The sequence below is a fragment of the Astatotilapia calliptera genome, chromosome 11 (assembly GCF_900246225.1).
Source record: "Astatotilapia calliptera chromosome 11, fAstCal1.2, whole genome shotgun sequence".
NCBI lineage: Eukaryota > Metazoa > Chordata > Actinopteri > Cichliformes > Cichlidae > Astatotilapia > Astatotilapia calliptera.
In genome coordinates, this window is record NC_039312.1 from 23896105 (window position 1) to 23915637 (window position 19533).

At 36.3% G+C, this 19533-nt stretch overlaps 1 protein-coding gene across 1 annotated transcript; it reads left to right on the top strand.

Annotated features, from left to right (window-relative positions):
- Window positions 1-3356: 3356 nt before the first annotated feature.
- LOC113031421 (carcinoembryonic antigen-related cell adhesion molecule 5-like) lies at window positions 3357-11449 on the top strand. The gene is made up of 10 exons (XM_026183484.1): window positions 3357-3402; window positions 3735-4061; window positions 4549-4827; window positions 5588-5854; window positions 7373-7645; window positions 7798-8055; window positions 9058-9163; window positions 9645-9670; window positions 10584-10615; window positions 11173-11449. The coding sequence occupies exons 1-10, from the start codon at window positions 3357-3359 to the stop codon at window positions 11398-11400; spliced, it is 1842 nt and encodes a 613-aa protein (XP_026039269.1). The 3' UTR covers window positions 11401-11449.
- Window positions 11450-19533: the final 8084 nt, after the last annotated feature.

The following is a 19533-nucleotide window of genomic DNA, read 5'->3' on the forward strand; positions in this document are numbered from 1 at the left end:
TCAACTATCAAACTGACCAAAAATCTACTGGCTCAGTATGGTGAATGAAACTCTACTTAACAAGATGCATTTTCAGTTTCATGCGCAAAGAGAGTCGTAGATTTTAAAAAATGGTTTTTTTTGTAATCTGATGTACCAGAAAACTTGCAGGATGCCTCCCTCATGTGGTGCAACTGTGTTAGTGCAAGATGTAAAACTTGAAATGTTGATATAAAAACGTTGATGTCCAGTCACAGGATGTTTTTCCGATTATGCCACACAGTTTAATTGATCAACAGAAAACAAACCATATGCAGTAACATATTCCTGCACCAGTCACATAAAAAAACCAAAACCTTCAAACAGTTTAATTGATCAGTAAACAATAAAGCACGTCTGAAAAGTTAAAGTTATTTTCATTATAGGTTTCATTGAAAAATAGAAAAGAAAAAGAAGCACACACAGCAGGTTAAATCAAGAAAAAAACACTGACACTGACAGATTCACATACAACATAATCTAGAAACAGGTAGCCAACAGGGGAGCCAGCTGAAGCAACCTGATCAAAGGCTTCCCATATTTCTCCTGTCTCCTCTGTCCTACATCTGAAATCAGTCTTGAGAAAGGTGTCCCAAGTCCTGCATCCAGAGGAGAAAGGAGACAAGAACTATAGGGTTTAATTGGAATAGATTTAAACTGAGATTCAGAAGGAAGCACTCAACTTTCTTTTAAATGTCTTTTGTTTCCACTCTTCTCTCTCTATATTCATGAAGAACAAATTAGAGGAGTTAAGAGAGTTAAAGTCGCATGATGAACAATTAACGATCAATGAACAACGACACAAAGGACGAGGAAAACTAAGCATTCCTAGAGAAGCCCTGAGAGAATTATAAGGATCATGGCACTGCTCTCCTACTCTCATTTAAAATACTTTTGTACAAACCTGCTTCTTCTCTGCTCCATGTTATCTGAGCATGAAAAAACAATTTCTGTTTATAATATTCAGGTTACACATGATTAAAATAAAACTTTAAAGTCAGTGTGAGCAGACAGTTTTTTTCTGCCACATCAAGCAGTGAGAGCTCACCTGAGATGGACCCAAAAATGAAGAAGTATATCACAAGTGTATTAGAAAATGTTCCCATTTCTAAAGCAGTCCTCCTCTCTTTGCCTTTTCCTTTGCTAATACCGGTACATGAATGTTCATTCAATAAGGAAGTCATGTTGTTATTCTGAAAGGTTAAACTTCACGAACTTGTTAATCATTAACAAACCTTTCTACTAAATGTTTGTGTCAGATTCTGTTCAGTCACATTAAGCTTTCCTTCTGTACTGTAACAGCTAGTTACAGAATTCAACAGGATTTATTGTCAGACAGAAATTAATTGATCTATTTTGGCAATTAGGCTCCAATGACCCATCACAGCAGCAGTGTTGGTCAAGTTACCTGAAAAAAGTAATCAGTAACTAATTACTGATTACTTCCCCCAAAAGTAATCCCATTACTATACTGATTACTTATTTTCAAAAGTAATTAATTACTTAGTTACTTCGTTATTTCGTTACTTTTTAAAGACACGATTTAGAACCTGAATAGGTGATAAAGCGATAGATCTTTCAGCCCAATTCTACTTTTTCTGCATAATCCATCATCCCAAAAGTCTCTTTTTAAATCTTCTATTATTAGTTTTAATCTTTTAACTTTATGCATCAAGCAAAGATTAAATAATATGCAACATTCTCTGACTGGAAGAAATTTGTTTAACATTTAAACCCATTTTCTGCACATTCCAGCACATAAAATAAAATATTTTTTGTGTTTACACTCAGTCTTTCAAATAGATGCAAGTGAAACACAGCAGAAAATAAATAGAATCAAAGACTCAGCGGTCCTGTTGCTCTGTTTTCACCTGTAAAGCAGGCGGATGTTTGCCTTGGTGCAGGTGTGCCCAGCGGTCAGTGGAAGAATCCGCGAGTTTCTGTTGATTTCTGTTGATGCTGTCAGTTTTTGTAAAAAAAAAAAGAAAAAAAAAGAATAAGAAGCAAGTTTTAGCAAAGCAACTTCTATATTTATCAATGCATGACTCTCATTGTAAAAATGACTTTTTCAAGAGAGACGATAAAATCACACTTCATGCACAGCTCTCTCTCTCTGTATACTTCAAGAACAGTTTCCCGTCTAACAATCTGTTTTCTGCATTATTCGCTTGCTTGTTACGCACAAGTCTACCATTGTTTACAGCGCTGTCGGCCGCTGTTTTTCCCCTTTTACTTACTTCCGAAAAGAAAACCTAATTTCTGTCGTTCAACTGAACAAATTTAAACTTTTTAAAATTATGCAAAATGCAAAATGCTTAGCCGTGTCTCTAATAAAACCGCTGTAACTTCAGAGGTAATGTTCATATGTTGATTAATGGTTTTCTTTCATTTTTGATGCAGAATATTTTTATAAAATCCCAGGCCAGGAAAATAACCTTCATGTTTTTCTGTGTTTTATCTTCAGCTACTTTGACACAAAGGCATCTGCTGTGATGCTCACACCTTTGATGAAGTCTTGCAAGTGTCAGCTTCCTTTTTATAGATACAAAAATATGTAAATGTACTGATCTGAATTATAATATTTCTGACTGTCTGAGGCAAAATTTCCCAGATTTAAATCGAATCAATTGAATCAGTGACGATACCCAGCCCTACTGTATTGTGGTTGTTGTTTTGGTTATGCCCGCCCTGAAACGCTCTACCTCAAAAGGAAAATAAATGATTCCGTTTTTTTGAGATAGACATTTATTCTTCTTGGACTCAGGCCATGCAAGACACTATTTTGCCTTGCTTCACCGTCTTACTCAGAATTTTAAAAACTCAAAAACAGGTATCAAGATTTTGGCTCAAAGTTTGCAATAAATGAATTGTTTCGACATTGGTTGCATTCTGTTTATAGTTTTAGGTCATTTGGAAGGTTATAAAAAATTTTCAGTATCTTTCTGAGTATTCTTACCTAAATAAATAACTAGGGCTTTGGCATGCAGTGCAGGAATACGTTACTGCATAGTGGTTTGTTTTCTGATGATCAATTAAACTGTGTGGCATAATCGGAAAAACATCCTGTGACTGGACATCAACGTTTTTATATCAACATTTCAAGTTTTACATCTTGCACTAACACAGTTGCACCACATGAGGGAGGCATCCTGCAAGTTTTCTGGTACATCAGATTACAAAAAAACAACAACATTTTTTTAAATCTACGACTCTCTTTGCGCATGAAACTGAAAATGCATCTTGTTAAGTAGAGTTTCATTCACCATACTGAGCCAGTAGATTTTTGGTCAGTTTGATAGTTGAACATTACTAACTGCACACTCCAGGATATTTAATTAATGGCTTTGTTACTACAGCTTCTTGTTGTCTTTGTGGCATTTGCAAGTAAGTCTCAAAATTAAGATGTTCAGCAGAACTTATGGTCTCGTTACAAAAAGTCATTTTTTTCCTTTGGTTGTTCGCCAAGGGCTTAGAATAGCAGAAAGTCACCATAAGCAACAGCTGGTTAACTGTTTTAATAACCACGCGATTATTGAGCGAGTTCCTGAAACTCGATCAGAATTATGTGCAGTATTATCTGGAAAAGCTGACATTAGACTTTAATGAAAATAACTCAAACTCTTCAGACCTGCCATATTTCATTCTAATCTTTACATATTGCACAACTGTTTTATATGTTTGAGTAACAACAGCACTTTTCTATTCTTCTCCCGCAGGTTTCACTGAAGGAGTTGGTGTGTTGCCTGATGATCGTCTGAATGCAGCTGTAGGAGGAACAATGATATTCACTACAACAATGTCTCCAACAGAGAAACCGTTTTCATCTGTGAACTGGAGTTTTAATGTATCTACACCTATAATAATATTCATAATTAACGCAGAAAACATTATTGGACCTGAATATGAAGGCAGGATCACCTTCTTCCCATCTACTGCGTCTTTGGAGCTCAGGAGTCTCACTCTGGATGACACTGGAGAATACGGTGTTAACGCTGTACATGATGGAACACTTCTGAATGGACGTACTACTCTGGTGATATACGGTGAGCAGTTCAACAGCTTAAGTGTTTTTGCAATATTTAAGCAAGTTTACAATATATTGAACATGTAAAAATACCTGTAATGATTAGTACATATCTGTTACATCTCTACTCACTGCAGTAATGCATTCTTGTAATAACTCGTCTTATTCTTAAGACTGTGATATTAAAGACTTTAAAAAGTGGCTGAAAGAAACTGAATGGTTTATTTATTTTATTGACCCCCATACGATAAAGAACGAGCTGAGAACTCAATTAATCTCATTGATTCTGTTCAGAATAGTCACTTAAAGGGAGTTGATATCGTCAGTTATGTGAATTCAAGTATTTGAAGCATTTGGTTGGTACAGTACTTCTTTTAAGGTTTAATTATAAATATATTGTTTCTATTTTAAGTTTCGCTGGAATCAGATTTTTTGTAATTTTAATGCTTATTTTCTATTGTTGATGCCAAAAAATACAACTACTTGTTGTATTTGTTTTTTCACAGAGAAAGTCTCCAGTGTGTTGGTAAATTCCAGCAGCACAGACTTGGTTGAGTTCAATGGTTCTGTCTCTCTGTCCTGCTCTGCCTCTGGATCCTCTCTCTCTTTCCTCTGGTTGAACGGCAGCTCTGAGGTTACAGCAAGTGACAGAGTTCAGCTCACTGATGGAGGCTCCAATCTGACTATAATCAATGTGACCCGCTTTGACCAGGGACCATTCAGGTGTCGTGTGTCCAACCCTGTCAGTACTGTTACCAGTGATCCAGTAAACCTCTCCATCAGCTGTGAGTTACTGGGATTTGTTTTTTTGTTGTTTTTTTTTTTAATTATTAGGTGATTTAAATTACAGTTTAAATCACCTAATTCACAGTGCAGTTGTCATTTAGATGGTTTTGTTTTCATACATTACAGAGTAAGTAGATTTTTTTATTGTGATATAATGTGGAATGATCTGGCTAATAATGTCACAGTTTCACAATAAGCCACACTGAGTGGTATATACCAGGGTTGTCATACAAAGCCTGTGGGCCAGAATCAGCCTGACAAAGATTCCCATCTGGCCCATTGGATGGTTTTGGAAAAGGTGAAAGAGGACAGAAATTTTGGACTATTAACTGTTATTCTTTTTAGGTTTTACACCTTTTTATTTTGATAAAGAACTCCTTCAAGGGCATTCACAATACCCCAAAGTAATTAAATGACAGATTTCTGTAATTTTACACATTACTTCTTACATTTTAAGCCCAGACTCAAGCCGACAGATGTCTTTAATGTACTACGCTTCATTTCTTTATCATGTGAAAAATCTTAGACATCCTGTTGAAAAAGCTCCTTTTTGTCTTATACTACGACAGCTCATTGATAAATTGTGTAAGTAAACTTCTCGACACTGGCTGAAATTGGAGTTTCACTGGTTTGACCCACCTAAGAGCAAAGTAGACTGTATGTGGCCCACAATATAAAATAACTTTGAAATACCTGCTATATACCTTTAAATGTTTCATACAGTTAACATTAACTTTTCTATGTCCCCTCTACATTTAGATGGTCCAGAAAATATAAATTTGATCTCATCTCCTCCACAAGGATACTTTGCTGTGGGGTCAGACATCAGCCTCACCTGCTCGGTTGGATCCAGACCTCCTGCTCAGTTTAAGTGGTTTCTGAATGGAGATCAGTTGCCTGATACTGGATCAGAGCTCAGACTGATGAATGTTAACATGAGTAACAGTGGAAACTACAGCTGTCAGGCCTCTAACAACAAAACTCTGAGATCTCAAACATCTGAGCCTTCAGCCATCACTGTGCTGGGTAGGTTTGATTTATTGTTAAATTGTGTGATTCATGCATATATTTTTGACTAGAGCTATATTCAGATAATGATTTCACACATACACAAATATTTGTGGAGATAAACAATACAGAAAAACAATTTTCAAATAAAATGGTTTACTCATATACTACAGGCTTTTGACATATTTTCTCATGTAGAAAAAAACTGGAGCTGATAGAAAAAAGAAATTTACAACAAATCACCATTTAACACAAGGAAAATATAATGAAAAAGCTATTATGCACTTTTTTCACTGTAGAGCAAGTGCGCTTTGACTGTGATGATTTTTATTTTAATTCAATTTCTTGTGAAGTAAAAAAAAAAAAAAAAGGTAGATGCTAGCAGGCAGGGCATACATGGAAAGTTATAACCAAGTGTCCGGCATAGTATACAGGAACATCTGTATATGTACAACTATAATCTCAAAATCCTGAGGCCAAATTGGGATACCTTCCTTAGGATATTTGAGAATAACCAACTAAAGATCTTGTGGGACCTTCAGATACAGATGAACAGGTGATGGCTAACCAACTGGACAGACAAGTGGTTGACAAGTAGAGGAAGACAGCCGTAGTGATAGATGTAGCAATACCAAGTGATAGCAAAATCAGGATGAAGGAACATGTGAAGCTTGAGAAATACTAAGGGCTAATAGAGGAGCTAGAGAAGGTGTGGAGGTGGAAGGCAACAGTTGTCTCAGTGGTAATTGGAGGACTCAGGGCAGTGACCCTTAAACTGGGCGAGTGTGTCAAGGCAATCCCAGGGAAAACATCCAAGAGCTCTATCCAGAAGATCACAAACCTAGGAACAGCATCGATACTACACAGGAGCCTCAAGCTACCGGGCCTCTGATAGAGAACCCAAGCTTGAAGCATATAAAACCACCCACAGGGGCGAGAGTTGACTTTACTGTATTCATGTTATAATCTTATCACCCCTGCCTCCAACTCCATATCTTCATGAACCTTCTTATAGAAGTAGCATCCTTGGCACCACAAAAAGACATAAATAAAAAGTTGTCTCTCTTTGTCGTTGCCCTCGTCATCTGCTCACAAAACATCAGTCATATTTAAATAGGGTAAAAAAAGTGTCTGGTATCATTTAGTATTAAATTGGTATTGGAGAAAATAGCCAAATTAAAAGTGTCCGGCAAGTTTAAATTGAATATTAGATGCCTTGACCTTGAAGGTGAAGTTGTATGAAAATGTCAAACAATAATAAATATTTTTAGTATTAGATAATATAACTCTAATTTAGTGTTGATCACTATCCTGCACATTATTCTACAGAGAATTACCATACCATATCTCAAGAGTTCTCCTCATCTCTGTGGTTGTCTTTGGTGTTTTTAAACTCATTATTTTGAAATTTTCAGTTGTTCTTCTATTTCACCATCACCGATTTTAGTGTATAAATTTGGCATTCAACTGATCATCTACTTTTGTTCTTGTTCTTGTATTATTTTTGTTCTTAATTATTATTTTTTTGTCAAACAGAGGAAATATCAGGTTCTTCTGTCAAACCATCAACAAACCTGCCAGTTGAGGGAACCTCTGTCAGTTTAACCTGTGAGGCTTTTGGCTCAGTCTTTAAAAGGAACTGGATGAAGGATGGCTCCGAACTGACCCTGACTGACAACATGACCCTTTCTGACAATAACAGAGTGTTGACCTTTAACACTGTGAATAGGAAAGACAATGGAGAATATTTCTGCCAGATCAGCAACCCCATCAGCAGTGATGGAGATAAATACATCATGACTATTAATTGTAAGTAACATCCTGGTCAGTCTACACTTCTTGTTCATGCATACAGTAAAATAATTTCAAACTTTAAATGGTACAACTAATATGATATGTAGTCTAGTGATGCAGAAATTTAAAAGTAACGAACACATTTATTATTTTTACCTGTTTTTCAGATGGACCAGAAAATGTTCAAATCAAAGGTCCAAATGAGATAAATATCAAAGGCACCTTAAAACTGACCTGCTCTGCTGAATCCACACCAACTGCCAGATTCACCTGGTTCTTTAATGGGACAGTGAAACTCACCAATTCAGTTGAGTACATTAAAGAAGAGGTTGAACTTTCTGACAGTGGAAACTACACCTGTCAAGCCTGGAATAATATAACTGAGAGAACATCATCATCAGTGGTGCATGGACTGACTGTAACAGGTACCTGCATGTCTTGGATTTTTTAGATAGCTTTAACTGTCATGCCACTAATAGGCTTCCTAACATTTTCTTAGAGATCTTTGATACTAACAAGATTAAGATGAATTAATAATTAATCTTTCATCTAATAAGGTTAAGATTCATTTCAAGCTCATGAGACAACAGTGTTTTTAAGTACAGAACTCCATTTAAAGATAGTTGTTTGTCAAGGCCTCACGGTGCCTCAACAGTCAGTCTGTCTATCTATCTATCTATCTATCTATCTATCTATCTATCTATCTATCTATCTATCTATCTATCTATCTATCTATCTATCTATCTATCTATCTATCTATCTAGATTCTAGATAGATAGATAGATAGATAGATAGATCTATCTATCTATCTATCTAGAATCTAGATAGATAGATAGATAGATAGATAGATAGATAGATAGATAGATAGATAGATAGATAGATAGATAGAACTTTATTATTCTCTTAGGTAGCTTCCAGCTTCCAATTTCCAGTTTCCAGTAGCAGAACACCGACAGAAATTTGTAAATAATTACAGAATTAGATAAATAAAGGAGAATAAGAGAATATGACAGCTTAGTTGTCCACACCCTCCTTTGTGCTCCTGTTTCCCCTCCCTCTCCTTTCTAGTGAGGAGTTAAACAGTTTGATGGCATGTTGGACAGAGAAGTTTTTAAGTCTATTTGTCCTAGACTTTAGGAGAAGCAACCTGTTGCTGAGCAGACTCCTCTGGTTGTTTATGACCATATATAGAGGATGCCCTGTATTGTCCATAATGTCCTGCAGTGTCTTTAATGTCCTTTAATGTTATAACAGAACATTAAAAAATTACAAAATGTTCTCCACGCAAGGAGTTCAGCAGCTCTTCTGTGTAATAAATTGACACTGAAACTTGACCAGTTACAAATTCGAAAGAAACTATTAAGTGACTGTGAGATGATGGAGTAATTCCTATCATCCAATATTTATTGCTTTTTGTACATTCCCAGGAAAATCATCAGGATTATCTGCCGGTGCCATCGCTGGAATAGTAATTGCATGTTTAGTCCTTGTTGCTGCAGCTGTTGGTGGTGGATACTACTTTTATAAGAAAAAGTAAGTTGGAAGCAGGTGGACATTTTTCTAAAAGTGCACCATTTTCTGAATGTGCATTGTCTGTGTGGTTTTAATGATTACTACAGCTTTAATTTGACAAGTCTTTATTGCTACTTCTTATGGGGACACCGGAAAATTGTATTTGAAATTTTTTTAAAATTGATTATATGTGTTATCAGTATTTGTTATAAAAATGTCAGTTGAGTAAAACACTTGAAAAACTTGAAATAAAAAATAGTTTGGACTTACTGATTATTATTTGCAAAGGTGCAAATATATGATTAATATTTGCACCTTTTGAACAACAGGATAGTGTGACATGCTTAAAAAAAGGGACTAAAAGTATAAAAAGAGTCAAACAGAAATTCAATTTCTAGTAATGTTGATAATATATTGATTATTGATATATTGACTATATTATTGTTATTTGGCAAATTTTTATATGTGTAGTGTAGTCATGAGTCTTTATCTTTCTCAACAGAGGACCTCTGAAGAAATCTACAACAGGTTAGTGTGTGTGTGTGTGTGTGTGTGTGTGTGTGTGTGTGTGTGTGTGTGTGTGTGTGTGTGTGTGTGTCTGGATCAAGGGTATTTTGTAGTATTGGCAGCTAGTGGCTCAACAGATAAAGTGGGTCATCTGCTAATCAGAAGGTTGGTCATTTAATCCCCAGCTCTTTCTGTGTGTGTTTGAGTGGTAGCATTAAAGCATTAGGCAAGGCAAGGCAAGGCAAATTTATTTGTATAGCACAATTCAACAACAAGGTGATTCAAAGTGCTTTACAGAGACATTAGAAACAAAAACAAATAAAAAGCATGATTTAAAATTGATTAAAACAAGCAAACAAACAAACTAACTAAACACACACATTTCACACCTGTTCGCGCGATTTGAACCCTTATCGTAAGGGGAGCTACCAGTCCTTCTGTGGACGAGCTACTTTCTATTTTAAATTCCCTGAATTTAAAATACTCTCTAGACCCAGTCTAGACCCAGCTGGGGAGCTACCCTGAGCTCTAAACCCACTTAACAAACAAACAAACAAACAAACAAACAAACAAACAAACAAACAAACAAACAAACAAACAAACAAACAAACAAACAAACAAACAAACAAACAAACAAACAAACAAACAAACAAACAAACCAGTATATAAAATCAAAACAACATTAAAAGACAAAAATAATGACAACAATAATAAAATGGTATATGAATCAGTTAATGCAGCCTGTACTAAAACTGTACTGGTTGTATTGGGATCAGTTTATGGTGAAAGTTAATTAATTTACATGTCTTAATTTACATGCTGTGTTAATCTCAGTTTTTTTTAGTTAATATTACCCCTGCTGAGTACATGTAAAGGAATTATTGCTTCTCCCTACATTTAACTCCTGTTATTATTATTTGTTGTTGTGTTAAAGGAGGCCAGGGAACTGCAGCTTCCTCAAATCAGGTAAAAGTTGCTAATTCCTTTAAATTCACATGAGTATTTATATACCTGAGTATATGTTTAAGGAAACAATGTTTCATCCCTAAATCCATTACTTAAATCATTCACAGAAACATCAGACGAATTAAAACCAATATTCCTCAAATCAACTATTTTCTTATGTTTATAAATTTTGCTAGAAAAATTATCACAGATTCATAATCTTGGAGTTTTGAGACACACTTATGGACTAAAGCTTAGTCCATATATAGTTTATAAGGACCGATTAACAGAGTATGCCTCCTAACACTAAGACTAAGGCTAACACTTGTGTACCTTAGGCTCAGCATCAAACTTTGAACCTTGTCAGACTTTGAGTTAAACCCAACTTAACAGCTGGATACAACTGTCGGGCTCATGGTTGTGTTTTTCGTAAAAAATTAGCCATATATGTGTTTAATATTTAATTTATTGCAATGTAACTGAATGAAAGTTGGATCTTAAAGAGTCTAAAACAAATACGATAAGACTCCCTTTATTTCACAGTTATAATCTTATTCTACTCTCTGTTTCCTCTGTAGGAGTTGAACTATGCAGATGTCAGGTTTTTCCCAAAGAGAAATGATGGGAGAGTTCAGATGGGGGTACAGAGTGAATCCTCAAATTATGCTCAGGTTCAAGCGAACAGCAGGGCTCCTGCAGCATCCTCCCTCCCTACATATGATGCTCACATGCACCACGTGAGGAGGCCCGCCCCTCAGCCTGATCCTAATGCTTCAGAAACCTATGCTCAGGTTCGCGTACGCTGAGTGTACTGGATCTGATAGATTCATATCCAAGCAGGCCAGAAGCAGTCAATCTCACTCCATTTATTGTGGGCTAGCTTGGACTTGAACTCGTGAGTCAAAGCACTTTAAAAGTAGTCAATAATCAACCAGCTCTGAAATTTATTGCCATGGGAACAATGTTTCCTTATTACTTTGAGTAAACGGCATATCATAGTGTTCCTGTTCTTATGTTCAGCATTTTCTTTGTACAGTGCAAAGTGCAGTTATCTGAGCAGTGATATTCTTTTTATTTGATTCAGATATTTATCTGTCACTTTTGTCATAATATATTATCATGTGATTTCATACAAGATTCTTATTTGTGGCCAATAGTGAAGTAGTAATTTTTTAAAAGCAACACTCCTGGATGCTACTTGATGATCAGTGTGACAATTCATTACTTCATTATCTTAGTGAACTGTAAAGGTGCAGCAATTTAAAGATTTAAATGAAATCTGCTTTATCGTCCCTGCAAACGAAAGGTCAGCAGTGACAATAACTAATAATGCTTCTGTTTAAAATCATTTGAATGACTCCAGACTTTCAAACATTTTCTGGTGCTATTGGGCAGGTTTGGGGAAATCATCCGTTGCACACTAGACAATAATGTGGATCATATTTCAGAATAATACTACATCTTTTTTTTTTTTTTTACTTACCCTGATAAATAACAATAATTGCTTTATATAGGCACGCTTTATCTTTGTCAGGGTTTATATAAACATGAGGGAACTGTAGATGTTTTCCTGGGACAGGTGAACCTGTGTGATGAGTATAGTTATTGATATGTATCATAACAGTGAGCTACTTTATCATTTAAATCCCTTCAACATGCCTAGATGACTTCATCTTCATAATTGTCACCATGTTTTTTATTAAGATGTTTGCTAAGTAATGTATAATGTGCTATGTGGGAATTGCAGGGCTGATTTTTTATTTTATTTTATTTTTTTACTTGTTCCTGTTTTCTATTCTTTTCTGTCTGTGCATTTCTATTTGTGTCTGAAATGTTTCTGCCATGTTAATTCTGAAAAACCCAGAAAAAATTTCTACACAAAATTGTCCCATTCATGCATGTTTGCAGGCTAAGATAGCAAGGCATTTGCCTCCTCTGTCAATATCTATATCTCAATAGTGCAAACATAAACAGCGCTTAATGATACTGTAGTGCGCGATGTTTCAGTAAAGGCATTAGATACAGTAGAACTGCACACATTTTAAGGTGTCTTTTTAATAAATCAGAATATCCCACTTGAGAGTAAAATATGATCAGAGAGTTTTACTACAGATTTAAAGTTCTTTCTTCTTTTTTTTAATGTTGAATGAACTGAAAACTGTTGACAGTCAATAACTGTATGACTTCAGTTTAAGGGTATTGTAAATAAAATGAAGACATCATATAACAAAACATCTTTTACTTTGTTCTGTGGCTGCTGTGGAAATATATAATATTTTTTAGTAGTCTTAGTAGTGTGCTTCATGTATCAAACTAATTCATTTGCAAGTAGGCACTGGATCCTGGCAGGTGTTGCTAAGGATTGTGTTTGAAATCATTCAAGCAATAAATGCGTGACAGAGATGGCACTTGTCCTTTTCTTAGTGTGCATTTGGTAACAAGGAGTTATGGTAAATGGTAAATGGCCTGCATTTGTATAGCGCTTTTCTAGTCCCTAAGGACCCCAAAGCGCTTCACACTACATTCAGTCATTCACCCATTCACACACACATTCACACACTGGCGATGGCAAGCTACATTGTAGCCACAGCTGCCCTGGGGCGCACTGACAGAGGCGAGGCTGCCGGACACTGGCGCCACCGGGCCCTCTGACCACCACCAGTAGGCAAACATGGGGTTAGTATCTTGCCCAAGGATATTTGGCATGTAGCCAGGAGGCAGCCTGGGATCAAACCACCGACCTTCTGATTAGTGGCTGACCTGCTCTGCCACCTGAGCTACAGCCACCCCCATGTCTATTTAAAGAACAAGGCTTCAATTAATAAATAAGAGTAGTTTGTCTTAACTCTTGCTTTAAATTCATTGAATCAATGCCATTCATTGTTTAACTGCGGACCAACAACACTTGTCATTCACCCTTTCTATTCAATTCACTTTAGTTCAAATCAAATGTATCAATTCTGACTGTGTGTGCAATCTGTACTTGGGTCATTGTTGGTCTTCTGTGTAAAACAATAACGTTAGTTTAGAGCACATGAAACCATGAGAGAAGACTCCCTCCCATCTTCAGTGTTTGTCTAGTGGTTATCTCAGTCAGCCCTCCCCCCATTAGTTACCCATTACTGAAGATCAAGCTACATGTGCATTGTCCCTGTGGGTGTTTTATGTCCATTGAAAGGTGATGTCATTTTTTCTGCCACATGCCGAAATTAAAGTTAAATAAATGTGTAACCAGTTTGCACCTGTTCACTCAGGAGTGCAATGATGTTATTTTTTAATGTATTTGTAATAATATACTTCTTCAAATGAATATAATAAAATATGTTTTCAACTACTGAGTTTACAGAGCATGTTCTGCTTTAGTGACACTTTTACTTCTGTCTTAAAATCCATGCATAAGTCACATGTGTCTTTTTGTTTGTTTTTGTTTTTCCAGAGACGAAATGACACAGTAGTTGATTGTTATCTGTTGTTTAAAATTTCACAAGAAAGGAACTGTAACTGAAAAAATAAAGAAGTTCAGAACAGGAACATAAATATCTTCTTATTCGCAAGACCCAAAGAGGGCTGCAAATGAAGGCCCATTTATTATTGCAACTATACTGTTGACAGTTTCATTGGTGTTTGTTTACTTAGTTTAAAGTTAAAACAAAAGACGGAGAAACTATTAGAAGTGGAACTGCAGGAGGAAGTAGTTGTAGCCTAATTATACAAAAATAAATTTAGTTCCAGGAATGAAACTCTTAACTGCAACTGCATTTTAACTGCAGCAATAAATTCAAAGGTCATTGTGCATAAAATACGTTGCCGTGCCAACCTAATGTCATCACAGCAATAAAATCAAATAACAGTGCAGTAAAAGTACCTGTTAATGAACACATGACGTCTGTTACATATTACACATCGACACATGTGCTTTTACTTAAATTTGAAAATAGAATTATACCACAAACTGACAGATTACTGAGTCTTTTACTGTTTGCTCTTTGTTTCTTCTGAAAAGTGCGACCTATTTGAACACAATATTTAATAACTTCTCTTAGTGTCTGACAGCTGGGAAGACTTCTCTACTAGTAACAGAGAACTAAAATAATAAAACACCCAAAATAATAATGACAATAATAAAACATAGAAATAAATGCTAAGGTTAATATTTTAATTAGATGTGTTTGCTAGTTTGTAGCTTATCGTTTATGTAATTACATATACATATATATACATATACTTACATATTACATATACTTACATATACTTACATATCTATATTATTGCTAATATATATTGTAATATATCTATATCACTAAAGCACTTCTGGATGGATGCAAACTGCATTTCGTTGCCCTGTACCTGTGCATGTGCAATGTCAATAAAGTTGAATTCTAATTCTAATTCTAATTAGGCTTAAAATTCATAGTCATTTAGGGAAATAATGCCTCACACATACAGACACACACAGTGAGGATTAGAGAAGTAAAAAGGAATACTCATTGAGCAAGATTTGCGAAAAGAGGAAATATAATGTGAGCTTCATTACCGTATCAACAACAGTGTCAGGTTTACTGATAACTCTTTATAGTCAGCAATTCAGGTCATATTCTGGTCACTACTTTTTATGAAGACCTTATTTAGAACTAGAGGGAACCACAAGTAATAAAAAAGACCCATGTGTGACAGTGCCATCTGGTGTTTTGAGGAATGTGAATAGCAGTTGTGCACTTTCAAGTGCTGTTTCAACCTGTACTTTTAATGACTGATAAACACATGGATCTTGTGCTGATACCAGGAGGCTCATTGAGAAAATATTTAGCACATTCAGCTCATATTAAACAAATACATGATAAATAAAAATTAATAACAACTAAGCTGACAGGAGGATTAAAATGCAACACAAATAATAACACTGCATGCAAGAATTAACCTGGCCAAAGAAAGAATATAAATACTTCCCTGTTTCTATTAATTTTTATAATAACCACAGGTATTTATTTGCTTAATATTTTTCCTGTAATTTCATACTTCATATATTTTTGCGTGATCAAGTAAAGTAACAAGTTTGTGCACGGTTAAAAATAATATTAGAGTTAACGGCTTAGTTTTAGAATTTAAGTAAAATCATTGTCATTATGTGCTGATAATGTGTCAGTAGAGCCAAAATGGTAAAGCTAACACAAGCTTTAATAAAATAGCCTGTTGTTTTCATTTTGTATGTTAAATGCACTTCTCAGTTTATATCACAGAGGTCACGGTATCGGAATCCAAGTCGGGACCCCTCAAACTTTCCTATATGACGACATTCAGTGCTGCATTTGTGGTGCCTATTGTGCTCAACTTGACTTTGTCCAAGTAAATTAGATTATATGCCACAAATGTTTGTTTAAATAAATATGGCTTCTACTGTAAATAATTTACTAACAGGAACAAGACCTGAAGGGTCCAATGAGCATGGACAATCCAGCAGCAGCACATGAGGAAGTATCAGTGGACCCATGGAAGGTAACATTAACTGAAGGCCACATACTTTTAACCAATTTAATAATGAGTGAATGTGTTTTGTCAGTGAAGTCTTCTGGTGCTTCCTCCACATGAGGTGAAAATAAACAGAGTGAGTGATAATGGTACAGATGAACACTGTGCTCATGTCTCTTGCATTTCCTACAGATGCTTTATAACACAGAGAACCGTGGCAGCAAGTGTCACATTTACTGTGGCTGCTGCACCCCTGTATCTGCAGAATTTGCTGCAAATTCTGAGGCTTCCTCCTCCAAAAACCAATGAATATTAACTTTCTTATTATCAACATACTGTGTTTATGGAACAAAGTCTCTAGTGATATAACTGGATTTGGTGACAAATTCATGGTACTGGTTAGCATTGCAATGTTATAATAAGTAGTTATAATACTGAAGGAACAGAGGATACTCTGTTTATTTAAAAATAAATACTGGTGGATTCTAAAGTTCGAAACTTTATTTCTTTGTCTGCATCGATGTTGTTGTCATTTCAATTCAGTTTTATTTATACACAATACACAATAACAGCTGCCTTTATATTATAAGGTAAAGGTCCTACAACAATACAGAGATAACCCCAACAATCACATGACTCCTTTGAGCAAGCACTTGGTGACAGTTGGAAGGAAAAACTCTAGCAGAACCAGCCCTACTATGTCATTGTAGGACTTAGCAGTGGTGGACAAGCCGAGGAACTGATAGATGTAGTGATACCGAATGACGATGATAACATCAGGAAGAAGGAACACGAGAAGCTGAAGAAGTACCAAGGGCTCAGAGAAGAGCTTGAGAAGATGTGGAGGGTGAAGGTAACAGTGGTCCCAGTGGTAATCGGACCACTCGGTGCAGTGATCCCCAAATTAGGCGAGTGGCTCCAGCAGATCCCAGGAAAAACGTCAGAGATCTCTGTCTAGAAGAGCGCAATCCTAGGAGCAGCAAAGATACTGAGCAGGACCCTCAAGCTCACAGGCCTCTGGACCTGAGCTTGAAGGCTAAAAGGCCGCCCACAGAGGCGAGAGGAATTTATATATTTAATAGTTCACTTGAAATAATTGAACATCATAATTTGAAATAGAGAAATTAATGTATCATGTGAGTTTAGGTGATTTGTAAAATTTCAATTCACATTTTCTTCGAGAGTGTTTGTACAAACACATTTTCACCACAGGAGGGAGACGTGTTCCAGGTTTTTAGAGAAAAACTGAGGCCTGCAGTAGGATTGTAGATATTCATTTATGATAGGGAGTGTCAGGTCAGGGGTCAGGCTGACCTTTGAACATTCATCTTCTGTACACCTCATGAAGCTTTAATTAATGGCTAAATGACTTCTGACTTTCATCATCTGTTAAAGTTTTCATAATTTTCATCATCATTTAAAGTTTTTCAGTAAAACTGCATCAAATTTTTTAAGCATGTCACATTATCCTGTTGTTGGCCAACAGACCTTCACTCTGGAGCACAGACTGTGTGACTTCAGATTATTTTACAACCACTAACATCTGTTTTTTAGCCTGCTTCTAGGGACAACTAGAAACAACTTATCAGCTGACGTGAGAGTTCTATTTGGAGTATTTTTAGTTAACAGATCAGACGTATGATGGAGCTAATCCATTTAGAGATTTAAAAACAAGCAATGAAATCTTAAAATCAATTCTACAACGCACTGAAAGCCAGTTTAAATGAGCCAAGACTGGAGAAATATGGTCATGTTTACGAGTGCCTGTCAAGAGTCAGGCTGCAGCATTTTGAACTAGCTGAAGATGAGAGAGCAGAGGATGGCTGATACCAAAATAAAGACCATTACAGTAGTCAAGCCTGGATGAAATAAATGCATGTATCACTTTCTCGAAGTGAGCAACTGACTAATTGTTCTTAGTTTTTGCAAGGGCCCTGAGCTGGAAGAAGCTGGCTTTTACTACAGAATTTATTTGTTTCTCAAATGAAAAACTGCTATCAAAGAACAATCCCAGATTCTTTGCAAAGGGAGTTCTGGGCCCATATCCCTAAAGATTCTGAGAATCCTCTCAGAGAGCTCCTAACTTAACCTAAAAATTCCTTGCCAGGAGTTTTAGCTTAGAAGTGATTCCAGAACATTTTCAGTGAACTCTGAGCAAGGAATGGATGGAAAAATCCTATCTTAGTGAGGAGGTGTGGTTGACCCCATTGCTAGGTATGAGTTATCATTTCAAAAGCCGTGATTGGTTGATCCTACAAGTTTGATGGAAATGAGCTTTTGGTGATAATGAGCAAAGGATGTACCCTCAAATCAATAAACATAATTATACACTCTAATCTTATGCTGACTGTAATTGTGAATAATATTTCACATTCAAGAAAATATCTGGAAAATGAATAGTAAGCTGTAGGGGTTATAGCCTAACATTAGAATCTAAAATATGTGAAAACTTAAACTCATTACACCCTGTTCAAATAATGATTCGTGTCTCATTTGCTCATATTAATATCCTAGCTGGCATATTTTGTACTTTCACTCCCAAATGGACCCCATTGAAAACAAGATGGCCTATCTCAAGGGGCTGTCCTTAATGAAGTAGAAATCACAATGTTACAAGTCCAGTGTGGTCTTAACGAGGGTAACACGGCTCAGCTTTTATCAATGTCTGTGATTGCTGGCTGGTCTATTTATAAAGGCTTGTTAACAAATATCCTACAAACACAGAAAATGGAGAAAAAAAAGGACTCGCAAGCCGAACTGGACTGAGGAGCAAGGGTTGTTGCTGGCCCCGTTGGTGAACGAACATCAAGGTATGTTACGAGGAAAATTTGGCCCAACTGTCACTAGCCAAGGCAAGAGGCGTGCCTGGGACACAATATCCCAAACAATCAATGCCTCTTTTCCACTAGTGGAAAAGAGGCGACAATTGTGAGAAGGTGGTATGTGCTGCAGTCCAAGGCAAAAGATGAGATTGCAGCACACAAGCGGGAATCCTCACTCACAGGTGAGCAAAATATTATAGCCTACCACATAATCTGGCAACTTGCTCCTGCTGGCAATGTTAATTTACATACCTAAATACTGTGTTCATTGACTGTTTCTTTCTAGGGGGTGGACCACCTGCAAAGCGGCTGTCCCAGGTGGCCGACACTGTCTTTCAAGTCCTGGGACACTCTGAGGTCAGTGTCACCGGGCTGCCAACAGGCATTGACACATCAATGATGCAGGCCCTTGAAGTGCAGCAAAGGTAGGACACAGGGTTATTCATATCGACAGTGTTTATTCATTGCAGAAGCCATTTCATGTGTTACCCATGCTCATTGTATTAAATTAATTTAATCAAAACAATAATTAAACTAGGCCTATGTATTTCTGTAGCATGGAGCCATCACAAGAACCGGGCCCATCAAGTTTGCCGATGAGATTGCCATCTGCAGCTGCTACTCAGGATAGCCCGGCGGATCAAACACCAT

What these genes read in the sequence shown, in the direction of transcription:
- LOC113031421 (XM_026183484.1), top strand. Translation starts at nt 3,357, where the DNA reads ATGGCTTTGTTACTACAGCTTCTTGTTGTCTTTGTGGCATTTGCAA. An exon ending in ATACATCATGACTATTAATT is followed by an intron (nt 7,646 to 7,797) that starts GTAAGTAACATC and finishes CCTGTTTTTCAG; the next exon opens with ATGGACCAGAAAATGTTCAA. An exon ending in CTGCAGCTTCCTCAAATCAG is followed by an intron (nt 10,616 to 11,172) that starts GTAAAAGTTGCT and finishes TTTCCTCTGTAG; the next exon opens with GAGTTGAACTATGCAGATGT.